Source organism: Atractosteus spatula, chromosome 2 (genome assembly GCF_055471065.1).
Source record: "Atractosteus spatula isolate fAtrSpa1 chromosome 2, fAtrSpa1.hap1, whole genome shotgun sequence".
NCBI classification, from domain to species: domain Eukaryota; kingdom Metazoa; phylum Chordata; class Actinopteri; order Semionotiformes; family Lepisosteidae; genus Atractosteus; species Atractosteus spatula.
Genome location: NC_142707.1, coordinates 45,421,739 through 45,446,588, shown reverse-complemented (window position 1 = coordinate 45,446,588; position 24,850 = coordinate 45,421,739). Strand labels below are relative to the sequence as shown.

The window sequence follows — 24,850 nt, the reverse complement described above, 5'->3', positions numbered from 1 at the left end:
GTGAGAGGTGCAAACAGATTCATAGCTGACATTTTGGCTTATTCTAAATGCCAGGTATTAGAATTAAATCAGCTTTGTATGTAAATTAGGAGAGTTGATGATCAAATATGTCTACTTCAAGCAATGCACAATTTAAAAACTCAATATAAGCTTTGAAAAAAAAACAGCCAAAAGAGTACTTGGGATAGAAGGACCAACTAAGGACTTCTCAAAGTTCAAGTGCAAACACGTAATCCACTTATACGTCCTGATATCACCTTGCAAATACACATGCAGATGAAATTTCTAAGCCTTTCATATAATGTATACCTTACTATGAAGTGGTTATGTATTTTTTCATGGTTTACCTTATTAATTATAAAAGCTCTTTATTAAGTTCTTATGGTTCACTTCTTTTTTTCTGATTATTAAGTGATGTCAGGAAAACTTCTCTGCATAAAACACTGTATAAGAGGCAGGGCACTTGAATGTCAGAATATTAGCATCCTCTAAGAAGATGTAAGAACATTATTCTACTGCCTCTCTTAAATATGCATAACAGCGTTCACCATGGACAAACAGATATGTTAATTAGACTTGCCCAGGTTTTCAACTGTGACACTTGAGGTAAGCTTTGAAAGGGAATATTCAGGCTGGCACATCTGCAGAAACCTTCATTTTAAAAGGGATAGCTTAAATAAACAATCACTTTTTTCTGAGGGAGTGGAGAGGCAACAGTAAAGAAGTATGCTGAGATGCTGATGTTTCAAATTCAAAGCCTTTACAATGTCACATTTTCATTTTAGTTTTTTTTTCTATACTTCAACGGAGTGAACACCAATTCATTCTTGTTTTCAAAAACTCATTACTTTCTGTTAAATTAAAGTTGAACAATAACAGGGCCTGGTCAGTACTTGGTACTTGTATTGAAACCTAGGTTCTATTTTAGAGCTATAACGTGACAGAAGTAAAAGAGAATTTTTTTATATTTAGGACAATATTATCAACAAATACCATAAATTAACAATGTGGTTAAATGACACATATATAAAGAATATTATGTACTTCAGTGAACACAAAATCATACCTTGGTCATTTATAAACTAGGGCAGAAGAACATCTGTCTTCCTTTGGCTATTAGTTGGAACAGTGTGGCTGTATCTGACAGCTTTGTTAGGCAGCAGCCTTAAAACTTGTAAGCTGATCTGGCCTCACTGAAGTGGCTCTGTGGCTAAGGATCTGTGCCTGTGGCTGGAAGGTTGTCAGTTTGTATCCTGCGGCTGGCAGAGGAATCCTACTCCACTGGGCCCCTGAGCAAGGCCCTTAACCCCAGCTGCTCCAGGGGCGCTGTAAAAATGGCTGACCCTGCGCTCAGACCCCAAGCTTCTCTCTCCCCGTCTGTGTGCCTAATTGAGAGCAAGTTGGGTATGAGAAAAGACAAATTCCTAATACAAGAAGTTGTATATGGCTAATAAAGTGATCTTATCTTATCATAAAAAGGTCATTAAGGCCGAGTCTGGTCAGTACTGAGATGGGAGACCTCTAACACCCAAGCTGTGTCGGTGGACCAGAAGGTGGCGTTCTTCCCCCTGGGCCAGAATTTCCAAACCAGCACCCCGTTATGGTGTGCTGTGCTGTGCCTGTGCTGTAGCAGGCGTTGTACTTTGGATAAAATATTAAAACAAGGTCCTTGCAACCTGACTGGTAGGGATATTAACCCTTATGTCAGTGGTGAATGAAGTGGATCTTCTCTCATGTGTAAAGTAATATGGGATCATTTGGGATATAAAGCACTATGCAAAAGCAAGAAATTAATATAATATTTTTATTAAAATATTACTGCTTTTAAAAATACAGACGGGCAGGTACTATTCTGTTTTTTTATGTTGCACCTTGAGAGAGAATACTCAACTGAAAAGAGGTGATCTTAAAAACTTTCTATCGGACAAGACAATCCTACCTCTGAAGGAAAAGGTAAAACTATTATTACTAAAAACACCAAATCTGCAATCTAAGTCTCTCATGGTATGATTTTAATTCATCCAAATTAAAATTACTTTGGTGTAAAAACAGAATTAATAATCTGCTTTCAAATGGTTAATAACAAAGATGAGAAAGAAAATAAAGGATTTTTTTAGGAAAAAAACATTATACATTTTCAAACAAAAGAAGTGCCACAGTATACTGAGAAGTATACTTACAACACTTATAGAAAGTATACCTTTACTGCTTCAAACGACTTACCTGTATGGACAGCTACCCATAATTATTACAAATACATCCGCATTCAAGATATGTGGGGGGGGGGGGGGGCATTATTCCAAAGCCTCACCTTCAGAGTCCAAAACAGAAGAGAGTGGTGGAGGCAGCAGAGATCATGAGAAATCACCCTTGCAGCTGAAGAAGATAGAAGCTCACCTTCTGCAGGCCGGTTGGTTGTTGCCACAACAACCACCCCATTCTGGAAGAGGTTTTCGAAGAGCTGCTTTAAAATCATGGCATCTGCGATGTCAGTGACCTGTGAGAAGAAGAATACTGAAAAAATATTCTCTTTACGCGATCTGTGTTTTTTTTCTTTTTGCTTCTGTCACAGGTAGAGCACTGTGCCTTCTAATTATCATTAGGGAGAAAAAAAGGCAGAAGAATGGTCAGGAGAGAAGGTATGACACCATCTTTTGAACTCACACATTTTCTTTACGAAACCTGTTATTTCCTTAAGGGTAGTTAAATGACTCAATCTTAACTTCCATTATGAGGTTACAGGTGGGCGCTGTAGAGAACACACCACCATTTCCTTGAGCTAATTAATGAGATCTAACATGAAGAACAAAATACCAGGTATTTTACATTTCTATAACCCTTTTTTGGCCAAGGCCTTTTTCCCCGAGCTGACTGTAAATGGTCACGAAGCTGCTTTCTGTTGAAATGAGGACAAGTAGCTGATGTATGGGAGCTGAGATAATCAACTGCTGTTGAAAATGGACTGATATGAAATAGAAACTATTACACAATGGCAGACAAAACAACTCCACAGATGGCCTAACACAAAAATAAGCAGCTTCATTGTCTTTTAAGTGCCTCACATTACTGTCTATGAATAATCACAGGCGGAGTGTTTTTTTTTATTTTTGCCTCCTGTAGGTGAATAAGAACTGAAACCTGTAAAAATACCAATAAAAACACAAATTATTTCACCATCAAACATGTATGTGGCTCCACTTTAGCTTTATAATATAAAATTAAAAAATTGTATATACAAATACACAAACTGAAAAAAAAGAAAGAGACAAAAATAGAGGTTCTTTTTCCCCCCTTAATACAGTACCTTAGAATAATAACCCTTAAGACCATAACTCTGTAGAGCTACATATGACTCAATAATGTGCACTGACAAAATCAAGGGCAGATCCATTTCTGACACATTGTGCAGTTTTGGAAAAACAGAGTCATCTATTATATGTCAACTAGCTGATAGACAGATGCACGTGAAACCACTCTTGTGCACACTGGTTGAAACAGATCTGAAACAGACTGTGCTGAATAGAGCTCATATGGCCCCATATTCATATAACCACACCTTGAATGGAGGAAGATGTGATCTGCCATTAAAAATTCTCTTCCTGAAAGAGCTCAGTCCTGCATGCGGTGTTTCTTTCCAAAACTGCTCAAGTAATAACTCCAACTTGAGCAGCATTTCAATTTTCAATGCAAGCAGCACAGTGCAGAATATGCACACACAGTGGCCCTTGCCAATATCTGTACAAGCTGGAGTCCCTGTTCACATAGACCATACAGAAGAGTGTACTTTGCTGAGTGAAACTCAATTCAGTATTGTAGAAATGTAACTTAATCCTGAGATATGCCTTATATTGATTCCCTACCAGGACTGGGATCTAACGCACCTTGTTTTTATCATTTTCTGTCATCAGAAATGGGTATAACCACAAGGTGTCGACCAGACTCATATTCTATTGATGCATTGTACTTCAAACCTTATATCCATTTTCTTAAGCTTTAAATCAATACATATTATGTACATATACTGACATTAGCAAAGCTTTGTTTAAAGACTTTCAAGCTTAAAGTGCTATGTATATGGGAAAATTGGAAATAATAATAAACTTTATTTTAAATAGTGCTCTTAAAAGAAGTAGTGGAAAACAGTAGGAAAGCAAAAGGGAAGAAACAGAACCACTTAAATAAAAGCCCTTCTAAACAGGTTTTGAGTCTTGATTTGAAAGTGCACAGGGAAGGTGACTCTCTGATATCCAAATGTATAAACCTCCAGAGCTTTTGGGCATAGCAGGAGAAGGCCCCATCACCCACAGTATGTAGGGGTACAAACAGGAGACCAGCATTAGATGAACGAAGTTTGTGAGGTGGGGAGTAGGACTATAGTAAGTCAGACAGACGTCAAGCCATGTAGAGCCTTATAAGAGAGCATGAGGATTTTGAAGAGACCTGATAGGAAGCCAATGCAAGGACTCCAGGATAGGAGTAATATGATCACTTGCACAAGACCTGGCCAGGATTCTGGCTGCCAAATTCTGTACATAATGAATCTTGATTTAGATACCCCAGCAAGAAGGGCATTACAGTAATTAATTTGAGAGAAGAAGTGTTCACCAGCTTTCTTAGCAACAGTTAGCAAGAATATAGGATGTAGTCCAGTAATATTTCTAAGGTTGAAGAATGATGTTTTTACAATTTGTTGCAGAAGTGGATCAAACCTCAAACCTGGATCAAATATCACCCCCAAGTTATAATTTTAGATTAAAAAATTCAAGTACAGTGACTTCCACAGAAAGGATTACTGTGTTGGCTTTCCCTAGCTGAAGGGAGGTGCCGAGAAGTATGACTTTTTTCTTGTCATAGTTTAAATGAAGGAAATGCAAAAAAAATACATCTAAACTAAACAACAATGCCCTTCAAATGTACTCATATCCCTGACAACACAGGAACGATAAACTAGAAATAACAGCAAGATTTTCAGAATGGACGTTTCTTGCTTTCTACAATTTAATTATTTATGACAAATATGACTTTGCGCTTTGCTATGCTATTATGATTCATATTGTTATGGGTATGCTAGTATTCGTAAAATGTATTAAGTGTGATGCAATCCATAACTAATTCTGCTATATATAATATATATTGAATTAAAAACATAACTATTAAAAGAGATTAATGCAACAAAACAATATGATTAAGCTACAGTATATGTCCTTAAATTTAAAAAATGCAGCTGAAAGTATATTTCTAACAGAAGGTAGTTAAAGAGTCAATAATCTCAGAGTATAATAACAGAACTTATATCCTTATTCTAGCTGACGTTTGTACAGGAAGTAAAGTCTTATTCAGGTTAATTTAGGTTGCTAAGAAGGTAAAGTCTAATTCAAAGCCAAGTGCCATACATGTGGTGTGTTTCTTACCCTAGTAAGAACCCCTGCTGTTGTACTCTGCACAAGCTGTAATATTGAAAAGGCATAGCATGCAAGATGGAAAAGTAAAGCACTGCAACTATCCAGTCTAGATTAAATAAAATAAAATAAGGAAGTAATTTATCAGTCAAAGAAAGAAAATCTCCAATTCTATCAACATTTCAAAATTGATAAAAACAGTAATATCGGACAGATTTTTAATGTTTCTCAAAATGTAAATCAGAATCACATAAAACTCCCACATTCTTCACCTCAAAGTTTAACTTAGTGGCCAGACTACATGACTAAACAGACTAGTCTATTTTTGTTAGTAACACAACATGTGTTGTCTGAGGATTGAGAATGGCAAAAATAAAAAAAAACACTGGAAACACTGGACTTTCGGCATCACCATTTTTGTAATTACTTTGAAATTCTAAGCATCTGCAGCACATCTGCATCAATACTTATTTAAGACACTGTACATGTTAAATAATTACTCTTTGACAAAACATGAGTCCAAAAGAAATACACAGCAGTAAATTGTTTAGATTTAAAAGGAAAATGTGCTCGGATGTGAGACGAGGATGCGTAATCTGAGAATGAAATATGAGATGTCTTACTATCTTTCCCTGTATTTGTTTGGAAAACCTTAACCTTTCAGAAGGAGCAAGTATCTTACTTGACTAAAAAAAACACACTTTTCACCCTGGAAAAAGGGTGTCTGCAAATAAATAAATAATCATCTTTGGCAATAATTAAAAGCTTTAGAGAGTATATGGTACTTTTACAAAACAACAATAATATTTAAATCAGCATCCAATTACTAAAGCAAGAGTCACTTTGTGTACTGTATACGGGTGCCAAATTAGGATCTTTTGATCTTACAACCTTACTTACACAGCACTAGAGAAGAGTAATTTCACAGTCTAACTAAGCACAAGACAATAGCCGAAGCATTTTCTTATCCTGAGCTCTTTCAATACCTAGCATTCATTACAAATGGGGACAAAGGAGAAGGCTACAAATTACTGATAATGGTAGTCTGCTAATGAAGAGAATGGAGAAATTTCATTAGCATTTAAGAGAAAAGATTTTTATGACCTACAGTTGCTTTCCATTACGACTCACTTTAGAAAGAAAGAGAAAAAAATCTAATACTTCATTTACATGAGTGAGTGCCTGGGGCTCAGTCATCTGTTGATTGGTATGGACTCTTGTAATGCATTACAAACATAAGCATGTGTTTTCACTAACAGTATTAGCACCAACAAAAAGGAGCTTGGCTGTAATTTAGACTTTTAAATCACGGCAATCTTGGAGGATGAAAAACAAGCCTGCAGGGGAAAGTTTCAGAGCACTTGCACAAAGATACCTTTGATAATCCCTAAGAAAAACTGATATTGGGCTGTAGCCTGAACAGAAGGAGATAATCAGGGCCAATTAAATTTATCAGCACCAAGGTAGTAGAGAATCCATAAATATTAGCCACCGATCTTTCCTGGTAGGGGGAAAATAGCAGGGATGGTAACAGCAGAATATAAGATCGGGATTCTAATTCAAGAGGGCCACTTTCTTAGGGAATGATTTCTAAGGGGCCATAAGTGGTCCTAAAGGCAGCTAATGAGGACCTCTGAAGTACCATACGTTGACAGAAAGGTTGAAATGCAGCTCCTAAAAAAGTAAGAAAAGGGGGAATATAAATGAGCAGGCGATGTAAAATATCAAAAACACAGAAAGGATGAGGAACTGAAAAAAAATGAATGTTTGAGTGCTAATGCCATTTATCTTTTGGTACCTACAGTACAAAAAGCATGCAAACATATGCCTCTCTGCCTGCCTTTCTGTTTTCTACATTCATCTGCGAAAAAAATCATTTCTGTTGTAAGAATCCTTCTAGTTTTAATAGATAAACAAGACATCCCTGAAGATAAATACACTCTTGTCTCAGAACACCAGAAACCACTAGAGGGCTCCAGGTTTATTGGACTTACAGGCAATCCATTCTAGTTGTGTTTACAGCATAATCTGGTTTCTCCATTTGACATTGAGTTAAAATTATGTTGGCCCAATTTTTTCTTGTAGCCTTTTCTCATTATTTTGTACAACTACCTTTAAGTTCTGGTAAGAAAATTCAGGGGGTACATTAAGCATTTCAAAAGCTGTTGTTACACTAGTATTTCAAAATTGATCTTTGATCGGTTAGACAAAATGTATCAAGGCAATCAAACCAGATCTAAATATGAACTTACTCCTATAGTTTGCTACATTTGGCCACTAAAAAGAATTAAACATATGTGAATTAATCATCATTACAACAGGGAGTCTCACAATCGTCACTACCAGATCAAAGCACTAACTTGAAATCTCACTTTTTCTCTTCCTTCTCCTCTGTTGATCATGCATGCAACAAATCCGACCCCTGAATTTCAAAATTGTGACTAACTCAACAGTCAAAATAGCGAGTAAAAGCACTCAGAACATGGGTTGTGAGCTTTCAGATCACCTGTTAGAGTCAACTAATGCCACCACATGCACTTTCTGCTTTCATTAACCTTAGAATTAAAACCACAGAGCAGATGACATCTGTTTTTACGTTACTATATTTAAATGCATTTAAGTTGAAAGTAGATCATCCTGTGCCTGCATTGCGTTTATTTTCTTCTGTCAGTCAAGTTACAAATCAAGTAGAACTGTTTCTAAACATCTTTGGATTCTGTTATTTACAGACAGTGATAGGAAAAGATGTTTTACAGTTGCAAATTACATGCATAAGAGATTACTTCTGAAAAATAATAAATCGAGAGGAAATAAATTTAAAAAGGAATCAGTCACAGTGATCTATTTAGTGTGTGTATAGTCACTGTATAAAGGAATACATTACTTCTTAAAAGCAACTTCCCATAATCCCTTATACGTAACTTGTAACAGTAATATACTGTATTTCTTTCACTGACATAGTCTATTCGTTTTAAAAGACAACTTAAATGAAAGTTACTAAATTGTATAGTTTAATAATTTGACTCATGGACACTGCAAATCATATCAGGAACAAAAATGTCAATACTCGTTACAAAGCAAAACACAATTAATATGATCTCTAACTTTTCGAACTCAACAACTGTATCAGAAAAACAGAACACTGTCCTACTGTACATATAAAACAGCACTGGACTCAAGAAGAAACCTGAACTAAGAGCTGTTGATAGTTTTACGATGGGGGATTCCAGTCCTGGTCCTGGGGCATGTTTGTAAATTTGCTTCCAGTGTCTACAAGGTCAAATGGGATTTGTAATTGGTATCAACCTCTTTACAGTTTTTGATTTGTCTCAGAACTGCCCTCCCTTTTGGTGTGTCAACTGACATAGTTGTATAACTGCACCCCTGTACAAGAAAAACACAGAGGGACTGTCTGATACATTGTCTTTTCTACAATGTCTGTTCATCATCAATTGAACTCTTTTTTAGACCTGTAAAATTGAAATAAGAGAGCAAACTCTTAAAAAACACCCCAATGACAGGCATTCTTCATGCTGACATTGCTGGAACAGTACACTTGAAAACACATATTCTAAAAACCAAGTGCAGAAGAGGACAAGTAAAAGACCAAACAAGCTAGCAGAAGAATTAAAGGCGGCAGTCAGAATCAGGGGTTAACAGCTCATTTGCAATGAAATCCAGCCTCCAGATACAAGGTTGGGAAAGACAACTGCAAATTTGGAGTAACCATCTCTGTGAAAAAGATGCAATGTTTCTACCAGAGCCAAGGTGGCACTAACATACTTTGTCACTTTTAATGCTGGTAGATTTCTTGGATTAGTGAACAAGAGCAATTGTCACAGCTTCTGCAGTCGATAGTTCCCCTCTTGAAGAGATTGATTTACCAGAGTCAATGTGACGTGCAATTTACTGGTCATGAACTCATTGCCGCTAACAGTAACAGCACACTAACAATATTTCAGGTGGGTAGCTGCGTCAGCATGCGTAGGCTGCAAAGGAACAAGTAATAGGTTTATTCCATGCTGAAAAGAGAAGAAAGCAAACACACTTCACTTCGGGTGAAGAAGAAGGCTCCACAGCCAAAACGTTGCGTTTTCTGACACATGTGAAAGTTCTATTTTAGACAAGCTCATCAAAAAACTGAAGACTGAATGGTCAATTCTGGAATTTCAAGTTTGATTCCAAAGCCAAAAATGTTTCACTTTAATGGTCACACCATGGAAAACTCTCAGGTTTTCTCAGAGGTCCTGTGTTAATGTGTCCATCTTATCATCAGGACAAGCTGCATGCTAACAAACATCAACAAACTCTCTAAGTACTTTCGTAATTTTATTATATGTGCATATTTAAACCCCCTCAATTACTGCAATGCCGACAGTATTACAAACTCTTTATGCATTCCAACTTAAAGTGCACAATACGTGACGTACAGTATTTAAAATACTCCCACATGAGATGGTTCAGTCTACTTCAAAAAACCCAACAGCTGCACTTCAGCACTTCACATCAGCACACCAGTGGGCACTAAGTAATAAAAGTGGAATTTAAGGTATAAAGTGCTTCGTTATACATTATTCACATATATTAATGAAACATGCAAGAAAGAGAAAAATCTCTCAACACATGTGCTAGCATTTAAAGAGAAAAGTTTAAACTTTAACATTGAAGTAATGTGTGATGTTCACAAACCTTAAAACATCTCAACATGAGCACCAACTCCACTGACCATAATATGAGGCGTAAAATTTCAAGTTTGCTCTTTGCAACACAAAGTACGGCTCTCCCTACATCGACAGTTTCTGCTGATTCCTGTATTTGCTCGTTGGAAATTGAATGAGCATGAAGACACCAACTGATTTGACAGTCAGAATGTGATCATGAGGCCTTATAACTTTTACCAAACCGCTTATTTTTTCATATAGAGTATACTGTATGATGACAGGATTTGACAAAACAAGCTAAGAATCACGTATCATTTGACACAATTGTGTGGTGTATTCTTATCTTTAGAGATGACAAAAAAAACTTTGAACTGACATTGCATAGCATGTCTCATTTTTGCGGTGTTAATCTAGGACAGAAGCAGTTAATAAGACACCTCATACTGTAAATATTTTTAATACAAAGTTATTTTTGCATGTTTATATCCAGAAATACTAGGCAGGCAAATGAGTAATCCGTGTTTATTATTTATAAATAATAAAATCCAGTTTTGACCAAATGAGATGTTCATTCTTGATCTGTCAGGATCTCAAAATAGGGACTTCACCGATTAGGAATATCTCCTTGTGTCCTCACCTGAAATTCATCAAAGCACAACAAGCACGCTTCCTCACTGATCTCTAAAGCTACTGGAGCGATGGGGTCATAAGATTTGGCCATTAATCCAGGCTTCCTCTTTGGCAGAGTTTGTTTAAGGCGATGGATTCCTATGAAATGACAAAGACAGCTCATCAGTTGGTTATATCTTCATAGTCATAATAACACTAAAACACGTTAAAAGGAATTCTGCAGATTCCTGCATTACAAATAAGAAACAATTTACTGCAAGCACAATTTACTACAAATCAATGAAGTAGAACTGTAACTGTGAAAGCAATACGCCTCAACACTGTATGAAACAAAAGGTCTTAGCTTCCAATATTTATTAATGATGACACCACTGGCCTGTGCAAGACTAGGATTTATGTGAAACATATTTAATTACTGCAAAGGAACAAGTAATAGGTTTATTCCATGCTGAAAAAAAGAAGAAAGAGAACACAACGTTTCGGCCGTGGAGCCTTCTTCAGGTGTGAGAGAGACAGGGCAGTAGGCAAAGGTAAAGTAGCGGGAGAACAAAGGTTGGGAGGGAGGAGGAGTGAGAGGCGGGAGCAGGGGACAGAAAGAAAGGCCAATCAAGAGGTGTGAAGTCAGAATGGGTGCAGAGAGGTGTGAAATGAAACTTCCAATGAATGGAGAAAATTTAAAAGAACAGTAGTCTGTCGTTAAGGGAAGGGAGAAGGTGTGATCCTAGCTGCAGAATAATTTTAGTTTCAGTGGTCTTTCTGATGTATGAGTTTGGAAAACCGTCTTTGAGAACACAGACGGAGAGATTAGAGTGGTCGTGGCCGTCAGAGGTGAAATGAGAAACAATGGGCTTGGAGAGATCTTTAATCTTTACAGCCCTGACGTGTTCTCTGAAACGGTCTCCGAGTCTCCTTCCTGTTTCTCCAATGTAGATGGCTGGGCATTTACTGCAAGAGATACAGTAAATAAGGTTGCTGGAGGTACAAGATGCTGTCTGGGTGATCCGGAATTGTCCTGAGGGGCCTTGAATGAGTGTGGTGGTGGCTGTGTATTTGCAGGTGATACAGCGAGCTCTGTTGCAAGGGAAAGTGCCTGGTGTGGATGGTTGTTGAGGGCGGTCAAGGGAGCTGTGAACAAGGAGGTTACACAGATTAGGTGGTCGGCGATATGAGATGATAGGGCGATCAGAAAAGAGGGCCCCAATGGAGGGATCATCCTGTAGGATGGAAAAGTTGTTGTTAATGGTCCTGGGGATAGGAAGTGTGTTAGGGTGGTAAGGAAGCACCAGAGGAATGCGGTTGTTACGGCGGGAGTTCCTGATCGGGTTGATGGTCCGGGGGGTGTTTTTGGCTCGGGCAAGGGCCCTGTCAATCACACTGCTGGGGTATCCTCTGTTGATGAAAAATGAGTACATTTCGAGGGCTTGGTTCTCAAAGTCGATGTCGTCGCTGCATAATCTTCGTAACCTAAGGAACTATGAAAAAGGAAAAGAGAGTTTTTAGTGTGGTTGGGGTGAAATGAGCTGTACAGGAGGTAGCTGTGTGAATCCGTGGGTTTGTAATAAACTGAAGTGGACAGTCGGGGGTAGTTGATAGACAAGTGGATGTCTAGAAACGGAAGAGTAGTGGAAGATATGTTAATCGTATATTTGAGGGACGGGTGGAAGTTGGTGAAATGGTGCAGGAAGAACTCAAGCTGATCGTTGGAGCATATGGCGGCACCGACGCAGTCATCAATATATCGTTTGTAGAGGTCAGGGACATAGCCAGTATAGGAAGCGAAGAAGCGTTCTTCTACCCAGCCGACAAAAATGTTGGCATAGCTGGGTCCCATTCTGGTGCCCATGGCAACTCCACTGACCTGTTGGTAAAAAAGATTATTGAAAGAGAATGCGTTCAGTGTGAGGACCAATTCTGCAAGGCGTACCAGGGTATGGGTGGGTGGATCAAGCACTGTGCGTTTGTCCAGCATGTGCTTGAGTGCTGTAAGGCCGTCATTATGGGGAATGACGGTGTACAGAGATGTGATGTCCATGGTAAAAATGTAGCATTCGGTACCCTGAAATTGGAAATCATTAAAAAGTTGGAGTGCGTGGTTGGTGTCTTTGATGTATGAGGGAAGATCTTCAACCAGCGGTCTCATGAGGCTGTCGAGAAAGGCTGAGATGCAAGTAGTTGGACAGTTACATGCTGATACGATGGGGCGTCCAGGGGTGTCCCTTTGTCCGCAAACCAGCGGACAAAGGAGGCGCTGTTGTGCGCTGTTGTGGTGTGGCGCTGTTGTGGTGCGCCAGGAGGCGCTGTTGTGGTGTGGCGTAAGGATCTATATATCTTTGAAGCCTCTAGACAACTAACTGACACTTCTGCCTACCTCCCTCTCCAACAGGACCCTACCACTGACTACCAAAAGGAAGTGGTATCCACCATTTCTCTTCTGATCAGCAGTAATGAGCTCCCCCAGGAGGCGAACCGGCTCATCATGGAACATCCACAGGTATCTCAATTTTACCTCCTCCCCAAAATCCACAAACCGGACACCCCTGGACGCCCCATCGTATCAGCATGTAACTGTCCAACTACTTACATCTCAGCCTTTCTCGACAGCCTCATGAGACCGCTGGTTGAAGATCTTCCCTCATACATCAAAGACACCAACCACGCACTCCAACTTTTTAATGATTTCCAATTTCAGGGTACCGAATGCTACATTTTTACCATGGACATCACATCTCTGTACACCGTCATTCCCCATAATGACGGTCTTACAGCACTCAAGCACATGCTGGACAAACGCACAGTGCTTGATCCACCCACCCACACCCTGGTACGCCTTGCAGAATTGGTCCTCACACTGAACGCATTCTCTTTCAATAATCTTTTTTACCAACAGGTCAGTGGAGTTGCCATGGGCACCAGAATGGGACCCAGCTATGCCAACATTTTTGTCGGCTGGGTAGAAGAACGCTTCTTCGCTTCCTATACTGGCTATGTCCCTGACCTCTACAAACGATATATTGATGACTGCGTCGGTGCCGCCATATGCTCCAACGATCAGCTTGAGTTCTTCCTGCACCATTTCACCAACTTCCACCCGTCCCTCAAATATACGATTAACATATCTTCCACTACTCTTCCGTTTCTAGACATCCACTTGTCTATCAACTACCCCCGACTGTCCACTTCAGTTTATTACAAACCCACGGATTCACACAGCTACCTCCTGTACAGCTCATTTCACCCCAACCACACTAAAAACTCTCTTTTCCTTTTTCATAGTTCCTTAGGTTACGAAGATTATGCAGCGACGACATCGACTTCGAGAACCAAGCCCTCGAAATGTACTCATTTTTCATCAACAGAGGATACCCCAGCAGTGTGATTGACAGGGCCCTTGCCCGAGCCAAAAACACCCCCCGGACCATCAACCCGATCAGGAACTCCCGCCGTAACAACCGCATTCCTCTGGTGCTTCCTTACCACCCTAACACACTTCCTATCCCCAGGACCATTAACAACAACTTTTCCATCCTACAGGATGATCCCTCCATTGGGGCCCTCTTTTCTGATCGCCCTATCATCTCATATCGCCGACCACCTAATCTGTGTAACCTCCTTGTTCACAGCTCCCTTGACCGCCCTCAACAACCATCCACACCAGGCACTTTCCCTTGCAACAGAGCTCGCTGTATCACCTGCAAATACACAGCCACCACCACACTCATTCAAGGCCCCTCAGGACAATTCCGGATCACCCAGACAGCATCTTGTACCTCCAGCAACCTTATTTACTGTATCTCTTGCAGTAAATGCCCAGCCATCTACATTGGAGAAACAGGAAGGAGACTCGGAGACCGTTTCAGAGAACACGTCAGGGCTGTAAAGATTAAAGATCTCTCCAAGCCCATTGTTTCTCATTTCACCTCTGACGGCCACGACCACTCTAATCTCTCCGTCTGTGTTCTCAAAGACGGTTTTCCAAACTCATACATCAGAAAGACCACTGAAACTAAAATTATTCTGCAGCTAGGATCACACCTTCTCCCTTCCCTTAACGACAGACTACTGTTCTTTTAAATTTTCTCCATTCATTGGAAGTTTCATTTCACACCTCTCTGCACCCATTCTGACTTCACACCTCTTGATTGGCCTTTCTTTCTGTCCCCTGCTCCCGCCTCTCACTCCTCCTCCCTCCCAACCTTTGTTCTCCCGCTACTTTACCTTTGCCTACTGCCCTGTCTCTCTCACACCTGAAGAAGGCTCCACGGCCGAAACGTTGTGTTCTCTTTCTTCTTTTTTTCAGCATGGAATAAACCTATTACTTGTTCCTTTGCAGCCTACGCATGCTGACGCAGCTACCCACCTGAACATATTTAATTACTGTTGTGTTCACTTCAGATTTACAAAAACAGTTAATAATGAATAATGAACTTGGAAAAATTCAACACGTTGATGTAGGAAAAGATGATGTAAATGAGTACTCCTGTTCTTATCTTTTAAAATACAATCAGCTAGAGTTAAACTGGCACTTGTTTTCCTCAAACTTTACAGTGAATGCACTGAATTTCTGAATTAGTATTTTCTATATGCAGGTAGACCCCTTCTTAAATGGATTTACGGTAGACCCATTCAAAATCTAGAAGAATGTTTTCTAGAAAAATTAAGTATGTCTGTTTGTATCAGCCATAGCTCTGCTCTCAAGGCAATCTTTCTTGACTTAATTTGGTGTATACTGTAACAGTAATTTTACAATCAACTAATAATGAAGTAAACTGGAACAACTACAGTAAGGTGGAAACTAGCACTAGCCAAGGGTATGTGATCAGATATGAAATCCTGATTTAGCTAATCCCTGACTTTAAGAAATTTCAGGTACAATCCAGCTCTGTGGTATGATGAAAAGATGAGAAAACTCACTTTTATGGACGTCTAACATAAAACCATGAAAATGGACCCTCTTTTTCTTGTCCACCGCAGCATGAGAATAAAACATGTCCATTACCATAGTTTTCCCTGTACCTGGAACACAAACATTGAATTGAAAACATGAATTACGCAGAAAGGAATTAATAAATTTATTTTTTATAATTATAGATTTTTATGTATAATATTTTTTTAAATATATACAATACTTCACAATGACAGTATTTGTACAACAGTATAAAATGTTGAGATATAAAACTGTTCCCTCCTGGGTTATAGCACTGTCAGGTGGTATCAAGCAACACAATCAAGCACCTTTTCTGAGAAATGTGTGACAATCTCTTTATTTATTCAGATTTAAACAAGTAATAAGTAATGGCACATGAAAAAGCACCTTCATGAATATATAATTTAGGACTAAACCGAAACAAAACCTTAGTTTCTCATTCAGATACCCAAGAAACAAACTCGTGATCTTCTGTTCAGTCTTGTGAAAGTTACAAACAGGCTTGGATATTCTGTGTGCACACATAAATGTCAACATCGCTAATTGCCTATTTCCCAGCAAGGAATAGCCTTATTGCAAAGCACTTTTGCAAGTAAAGAAAGCAAAATGAAAGCACTGACATCCTAACTTGCTCTCAGTAGCTGTTGTTACACCTGGTCAATTCAGTGTAGCAGTCGCACCCATTCGTGAGGTTCTTTCCCAAGGAAATAAACATTGTCAGATAATTTTGGGACCGCCTATCTGCCACTGACTTGCCTTTGTCTTCTTGGATAAAGCATCTATATATTGTGATCTCAAGCATCCCATCAATCTCCCTTTATTGAGAGGCTATTTTCCACTTTTGAAGCAAACAGCCTTGGAGGTTTTGCTTAAGTGGCTGCAATTAGAGTCACTTTTTTAGGAACAGACCCCCTTCTGGTGTTCAGCATCAGAAAAGGAGAAAAAGAGGAAACTTAAAAGCTGGTGCTGACTCAATGAATAGGTGGAGCTCCGGGGCAAATACTGAACAGTATCCTGAGAAACTACTGCGCAATGATCTTCCATTCCTACTTAACTTACCCACATCGCCATAGATATAGAAACCTTTCGGAGGCTGAGGTTTTGTGAAAAGCTGAAAAACAGAAAAGACAGATGAAACTAAAAATCCTTCCTTGCGATTTAACATAAATATAGTTCAATACCACATTTTATTTCTTTGAACTTATCATTCCAGAGGCTGATGGGTGTTGTCGCTTAAGTGCGATCCAATATTATTGCATTGTCTTCATGTCTAAAGCACAAAACATCCCTTTTTTCAGTATTCCTCCCGTGTCAGTTGAGGAACAATAATAATAAATGTCTGTCATGTGTAATCAATAGCTTATATCAGGCTTTTTATGCATGAAACACTAACAATGAACAGAAAGACACAATATTCACAATCCTGATTAGACATTTTAACAGAACCAAAATAAATGTAGTCTAATGCCAAACCTTTCACAGGCTACGGTTATATTGACTGAAACAAAGTGATTAAAAGGAGTTAAGAGGAGTAAATTTAAATTAGTCAAATTTAAAAACTCATTGAGGCAGTTAAAAATGGTAAAGACATCAGGAATCAGCCATCCGGATTGTGTTCCGGAAACTGTGGCACCCCAAAACAACAACTAAGTGGAAGAACTACTGGACTCACTTTGCAAAAACTATAAAAAGACAAAAACATCTTAAAAAACTAATAAGTTATTGCCAGTCAGAAAGGCTATGATACAAAACCGAAGAGGAAATGATCTCATGGCACCACTTACAGTGCATTTTGATTCAGATAAACACTTGAGCTGTATTTAAATTTTCTGAGCTTTAATACGGTTTTAAATTGAAAAGTGGACATATCTCTCTGTAGCAAAAATGTAGTAGGATCTGCACCAGAACAATACTACAATGCTTTGAAGTTCCTATGTGGCTCTGTGCCAATAGGGCAAAGCAAGAAAGCGGTTCAGAAGAGGGATATGGTTGAAATGTTTCCGACAATCATTTTAAATAAGACGAACTGAGAGGGTGTGCATGAGTGGAAGAGAAGGCAAGCAGAGAAACATCATGAAAAATATCATTAAGGTACCCATGACATTCCAGGAATATCAGCTGGGGAAGACACACAAAAAGTGTTCTGTAATGTGCATGAAGTTGACAGAAATTAAACGTAGGAATTTAAACTATTGCATGAGCTTCCCATCAATGCGTTAGTTGGTTCATTTAAGAAATCATTATCCTGGATGCTGAAAGTCATTCCCTTCGGGGGGGGGATTCTAACCAGAACATGTTTAATGAGGTCCAATTGTTTTTATGAACTCTTCCATGACCAGCTGGTGGCTGTGAAGGACAACAATGAGCAATAACGAATCTCTAAAGTCACTCAAAGTCGCACATGTTCCAAATCCAGAAGAAATCCTCGAAGGAAAAAGCACCCGTTGATTGTTTCTCTTTGGTGTGATTTTGGACTGTTCTATCACCGATTCACTTCTGAATTCTTGTTTATTTGCTATGTACCCCAAAGGATCCTTTTGACTGATCCTTTTAATGCAAAGTAACTTTTGCGCAGACTCTGAACACTTAATCAAAAATGGATATTTGTTATGATCTCTTTCTTCAGCTCATTCTGCTACTCATTAATGTATCATAGCTGCCTCATGTTTACTAGTAGGAGAACAGATTTGATGCAGTGCATTTGGTACTAATAATGTCTAATTAGGGGATAAATACAAACATGCTACCTACTCCTACATTAGAAATGCACAATGACAATTTGGTCAATATTTAAGCAAGTGCGTTGCTGTTCTCCAGCAATGTCTCTAATCAGAGTACAAAAGCTGAGCTGCAGAAGTGGAGAGCAAATTAAAATGGCAGCAGCATGACCTAATTCAAACCAGTGTAATTGCTAAAGAACTAGAGTTGGAAGCATAATTCCAAAGTATCGTTCAGCATTTAAAAGCAACGTCCAAACAATAAAACCCTCTCATTATAACTGAAAGACACAATAAAATTTAAAAAAAAAACAGCAGGAGGTCATTTTCAAAATCTGAAGTCCTCATCTTGAGTACTATCTGCAACAAGCTTGCTTCTAAAAGGTCTCATCTTACATATAATACTTATCTAAAGACATACACAGCATTTCTGGTCAATTATTTTTTTTAAGTAGAATTAATGACATATACACTTTGTTGGATTGCAGAGACAAAGGTTCCTGCATTCTCAAAAATGTCTTAATTACAAAGTCTTCCATTTAATTTACAATTAGTGTCCCCTTTGTCAAAAAGCTTTACATCTCCTCAATGCAACTCAGTAAAATGCATTATGTATTTTTTAATGTATTGGACATGTACTGTTTTTAAAATAAATAACTACAACTATTACTGCAATATTACTTTTCTTGTTATTATGTGGTATGATCCATAATAATACAGAATCGTGAAAAGTAAATTTAATTCAGCAAGCAGAACACCTGGTGATGCTTTTAGAGTATCAGGTTTGAAGTGGAGTTACTCTTCAGCAAGCACAGAGGCTGGACACTGCTGGAAAAACCCGCCTTCAATTAGGCAAGAGAACACAGCCAAACAAAAGACAGTCCTTGTGAAAAGAAAAATCACTTTGACCAAAGGTAGATGGCAGCTAAACACAGTAAAAAAAGCTGCATTTCAGGAGTCATATTCAGTTTTAAGCATGAGCCATTAGATGTTTGTTTATTACATTATGAACAAAATGTTCAAGCCCAATTCCAGCTGGTACAAAGGAATGATCTTAAAAAAGTGAAGTTCTTACCGTTTTTATTTTGTGTACAACATAATTAAAGGAACACTATTTTCTTACAGCCTTCTCAACTCTTAACTCTGAGATATGCCATTATATTTCTCTAACACACTAACTTTGCTAATGGCGCACATTTGTTTCCATATCTGTAATAATTTTCAATAGTTTTTTATTTGTTTACATTTCTGATGTAATATAAACATAAACTGAAAATTGTCTACTTTACGATATCAGTTGGTTTGCTCAAAATGTGTACACTTTTGTGCATCCATTAAATACAAAGGCTTCCAACAATCTTTCCTTTTTCTTAGCCGAAGAGTTTTTAATCCACCCTCTATGTGGTACGCTGAGTATCCAAAGTGACTATAACATTTTCAAAAAACATACAGCTTTGCCAGGAAACAAACTATTATAATCCTGACTTGCATGAGTAAGTGCAGAAGTGCACTTCATAGGCACGGAATTTTTCTAATATTCTGTCTATGTGCCTCAAGAGCTCTACCTATCAAATCACTGTGCCTCATGGAATGGATGAGAAACCTTTAGCTGCTGTCTGACCAAGATATTCTAGATTTTAGAGCTGATGATGCGACATGTTTAACTCCTTCTCCACCTCTCATGACGTCCTTTCTGTCCTTCCCTAAATGTCGGGATCCTCCCGAGAATCGCCTCTCCTGCTTCTTTGGATGGACCAAAACCTGTTGAGATCCCTCTGGCTTGTATCAGTGACTGTGCTTCTGAGACAGCTCTCACAGACTACATTCTCTTCTTCAGTAAGATCAGCAAGTGTGTTTCCCCTCCACTTGTCCCTGACCTTCTTTCCTGTTGCTCAGCCACACTGCTCCTGATACAAAGCGAAACACAAAACCAAGGGGCCCCCAGCGTGAACAGCAATCCAAAATATGGTTCTTCTTTCAAAATATTTTGATAGCATAAAATATTGCTCCACGATCACAAGCACATATTGTATAATAAAAAATATAATGAGCAGATGCTTTATTCTTCAGAAAAACAAAAAATAACAAATCCATGACACGAGGCAGCAACCTCTCCTGTAGCTGCTCCAGCAACACTTCCATTAGCAACCTCGAAAGTCCTGTAGTTCCATCTGTCCCTTCTTTCTCTGACAACCCTCCACAGCCTACTTGACAAAGGCTCATCTCCAACCTTTCCTCTTTATCAGTGTCCTGCCAGATCATTACTGAAATGAACCTACAGTATGCAGGACATGGGACTCAAAGCCAGCAGTGGTCACTGGTCAGCATCCCTTTAATCATTTCTGTCAACACTGTTATTTCTCAATTTCTCCTTTAAAATGATTGTAGCTGACAGAAGCCACCTTTTTAGGATTTGTTCATTACAAGATGAGATCTCTCGACGTTCCAGATGTTGAAGTATTTTTAACTGTTTGAATTCAGCTACGTTTTCTGGCTAACTTATTTAAAGATCAGCTCTGAAGTTGCCAAGTAGTTTGCAACAATAAGGATAATTAAACTATAGCATATTTATTTTTTGTTCAGTTTTAAGCTACAGCCTGCTTTAGAAATCAGTAATATCTTTCAGAATAAATAAATGTGCATTTATTAGCTTCTCATAAATGTGCATGTACAAATTATAGTGCACCAAAACAAAATAATGTACAAACAAAATCCAATAGGAACAGGTGATTATATTGATGACTAATCAGAATCACTTCAACTGATGCCAGGTAAAGGCAAATTACCTTTGTACATGATTTGGAATGTGGTTGGTTAAATCTGATCACAGTTACAACCCCCTTTATAATGGGTGTCTACACTTATGCAACAAAGGCAGTGAAAGTTTTTTTAATTTAAATTATTTTTCCTAAAAATTATGCATTTGTTTTTCACTTAAATATTGTTGGTTACAAGATCTTATTAAATGTGAAAAAAAGGTTTGACATGATTTGACTTGATTTCAGCCTTTACATCAGCAAAAGCTGAAATTTCAATAAAGGTGTGTAGACTTTTGATATCCACTGTAGGTGGCTCTAAACAAAATTAGATTATAATTACTTTATCTAAATGTCTTCCAATCAGCACATTTTAATATGTATGTGCCTGTCATAAGTAACTGGAGGCATCAAACACTGTAAAAGAGAAATCTGATAACAATACTGTGGTTTAAATAAAATGTGGTGAATACCAACTGCTAATGCCAAGCCCTGCATATGATGTCACACTTTCAGCCTCACTCTACAGCTTTTGTTCTCCTAATCACAAATATCCAGGTTGTAAAGTCTAGTAAAAGACACTCTATAGATAAGAGTAGTACAACTTTAAGCTATCAATCTTTTTTCATTATCCTAGATTCCCCTGAGTGGTATACTGTATTTGTCTCCTTGGTATAGAACATACTTGCATGGTTGATAATGTATGTGTTTTACCTAACAAGTACAGTTTTGACACAAGTACTAACCATACTGCAAAAGTGTAATCTCATTTCTTTCTTTCACATTGACTAATATCAATGTGTGCTAGGTCCACATCACCCAATCACCTCAACTTCACCCTACAGTAATGCTAACACCATATGGATCTCATGTAACTCATGTTTTTAATGGTAATATGATTTTATTCACTGCAGACTTGGAGTGTGTACCAGCATCATGTCTATATTACTGCATTGTAACAGCACTGCCACTACACGCTGCTATTAAGTACTTAATAAATATTTTTTTTTGTTCTTGTTTTAGTGAGGAACTTGTTACACTTTCAACATTTTTGAACTCACCTTATTATAACTTTGCTATTTTTATTTTACTACACTTGCTTACAATATTTGCTCCCTTTAGACTTAAACTTGATGCTGTGTAATGCTGTTTAAGTTGCACTGAACAGGCGCATATGTTGAGCAAATAACTTATAGCATCCTGCGGCCAGTACAAAGCAGACTGCCCAGAAACCTGTCTTGTATTAAGTGGAATGAACACATTTCCCCATTCCAGAAACATTAACACAGTCAACCATCCTGTATCAAACTCTGGCCTATTCTTATGATCTTCCCAGAACACTGTAGCGTTGATCCAGGTTGGCACTGAGATGCAGCGATATCTGTGTCATACATGGCACTTAAAGTCATATGATTCTGAGATGATATATTCAGAACTGGGCTATTGTTGTTCGACTGTGACTGCCTCAGTCTGCAAATCTCTGCTGGTCCCTCACCTTTACTGGTTTTCCAACCTAAAATGTTCATACAGTAAGTCTGCTTGCACAACTGTCACTATGTTGCTGGGGTTTAAGTTCTTCAAGCTGTTCCCTTTTTTCCTAAAAGTTTAGTTTGTCGTACATTGAGTTTGTTGTACATTGGTTCTCGTAGACTGATTGCTTTTTCGACTACTACTTGCAAGCTTCAAATAATCTATTTTCACCAGTGTTTTTCTCGATACTTTACTTTCTGTAAAACGTCTAACTCTTCTGTGCTTTTAGACATGACTCACCCTGAAGAGCTGGGAGACTAAAAAAATGCATAGAATATATTTTAAATGTCTCCCACTTTCTTAACCAGAATAAACATTTCCCCCTGCTGCAACACATTTCCTATAGTGAAGACCAGTTGTGATCAATCATTAAATCGGTTCCTATTCCAGACATTACCTTGCAACTCACTGAAGCTTAGCAGGAGTAAGCCTGGCCAGTACCTGGATGGAAACGCTAAGGTTGCAGCTGGAAGAGGTGTTAGTGCAGCCAGTAGGGGGCGCTCACCCTGCTGTCTGTGTGGGTCATAATGCCCCAGTATTGTGACGGGGACACTATACTGTAAAAAGGGACTGCACTTCAGATGAGATGTAAAAATAAGGTCCTGACTCTCCATGGTCATTAAAAATCCCGAAGCATTTCTTGAGAAGAGTAGGGATGTAACCCCTGTCTGTATCCTGGCCAAATTTCCCCATAGCCTTTACCAGTCAGGGCCTCCTAATAATAATATAAGAAGTGCCTTCATCACTCTGTTCTCCTCCCCACTGATAGCTGATGCGTGGTGAGCGTACGGGCGCACTATGGCTGCCATCACATCATCCAGGTGGGGCTGTACATTAGTGGTGGAGGGGAGTCTCCATTACCTGTATAGTGCTATGAGTGGAGTTTCCAGGAAAGCACTATACTGTATATGTGTAAGGATTATTTATTATTTATATCTTACCTAGGTAGATTTTCTAGATTGCTGAATGTGTGCTGCCCTCAGTTCTCACCTTTGACAGGAAGCTCAGGGGAGTGTTGCTGTATCCTTTCAGGGCCTTGTGCAGCTGATCTAGATGCTGAAGAGCAACTCTCTGCTGCTGATCTTCTCTCAGTGCACCTGCTTGGATAAGGCGATTGTAATGCTCCAGTGGGCCACTGAAGCTTGAACAATCACCAGGTGGCCGGCTTTCAATGGTCTGTGTAGCTGCAGTGTTTGCAACATGGACTGCATGGTCTACAATAAAGAAAATGCACAAACACTTTAATTATGGCATTAGTATTAGCTTGAAACATGCATGCTTCTGAAAGTTAACTCAATAGGTTGTGCTGGCATCTTAAAAACAATGTGGATGTCCCCACTACTAAAAAATAATAATCTTTGTGTGTGCGTATAAAAATGCATTATAGCCTGCGTCTCCAGTTATTTCATTTTTGACATTATGCAATAAAATAAAAAAAAACTTTTGTAAAGTAAAGAAAAAACTTTTGGGCAGCTGTTTTCCTGCCGTGATTCGCCGGACAAACAGAGGAGAATGTTACTGTGCGAAAGACAAGGGTACTACGAAACTAGAGTCCAAAATGGTGTCGTCACATTCTGTCAAAGGCTCAGTACCACTATGTTATACTACTAGGTCAGGTGGTTTAATGAGTTTTTAAAAACACGTTACTGGAATTTGCTGTCTGGAATATTGTAGTGGGTGCATAATGTCTCGTACAAAAATATTTCAAACTTGTCGTTACGCTTAAACTTTAATTGAGTAAGGCAATACTCCTTTATTTGTTCAGTGGCATTCCAAAGGACTTTTCCTTAATGAATATCTGTTTTGAAAGGACGATTTGCCAAGGATCATATTAAGAACTTGTCAACTGACATTTCAGTATTTTAGTTATTTAAAAGCCTGGAATATTTTATATACGGTTTGCTACACCGCTGCCATCAACCCGCAAGTTTTATTCCATTTTAATCCGTACGCTAAAAAACACTTCTGTCAAGTGACAGCAGCACTTTTAGAAAATAGAACATGTTTTGTTTGAACAAACATCCAGAAAGAAAATAGGTGCTCACCACTTAAGGAATTCCGTGATGTACAGAAGAATTTCTTTTGAACTAAAATGTTTTCTTTATTTAAAAATCGAATGAAACATCTCACTGTAGCCAAGGGTAACAAGGGCGCAGCCATTTTTTTTCAAATAATTTCAAACTTTATTAAGAAACAGCACAGGGCAGAGTACATCAGAAAATGTGTTTGTTCA

At 38.5% G+C, this 24,850-nt stretch overlaps 1 protein-coding gene across 1 annotated transcript in view; it reads right to left on the bottom strand.

Annotated features, from left to right (window-relative positions):
• The window catches only part of afg1lb (AFG1 like ATPase b), a 54,210-nt gene extending 29,408 nt beyond the window's left edge, over positions 1 to 24,802 (bottom strand). The window contains exons 1-6 of the mRNA XM_088932084.1: positions 24,663 to 24,802; positions 23,608 to 23,831; positions 16,674 to 16,725; positions 15,602 to 15,703; positions 10,698 to 10,828; positions 2,398 to 2,497 (exon numbers count right to left, since the gene is read on the bottom strand). Of these exons, the coding sequence (XP_088788210.1) occupies positions 2,398 to 2,497; positions 10,698 to 10,828; positions 15,602 to 15,703; positions 16,674 to 16,725; positions 23,608 to 23,831; positions 24,663 to 24,777 (724 nt within the window). The 5' untranslated portion in view covers positions 24,778 to 24,802. The remainder of the gene's footprint in view (positions 1 to 2,397; positions 2,498 to 10,697; positions 10,829 to 15,601; positions 15,704 to 16,673; positions 16,726 to 23,607; positions 23,832 to 24,662) is intronic.
• Between the last annotated feature and the right edge of the window lie 48 nt (positions 24,803 to 24,850).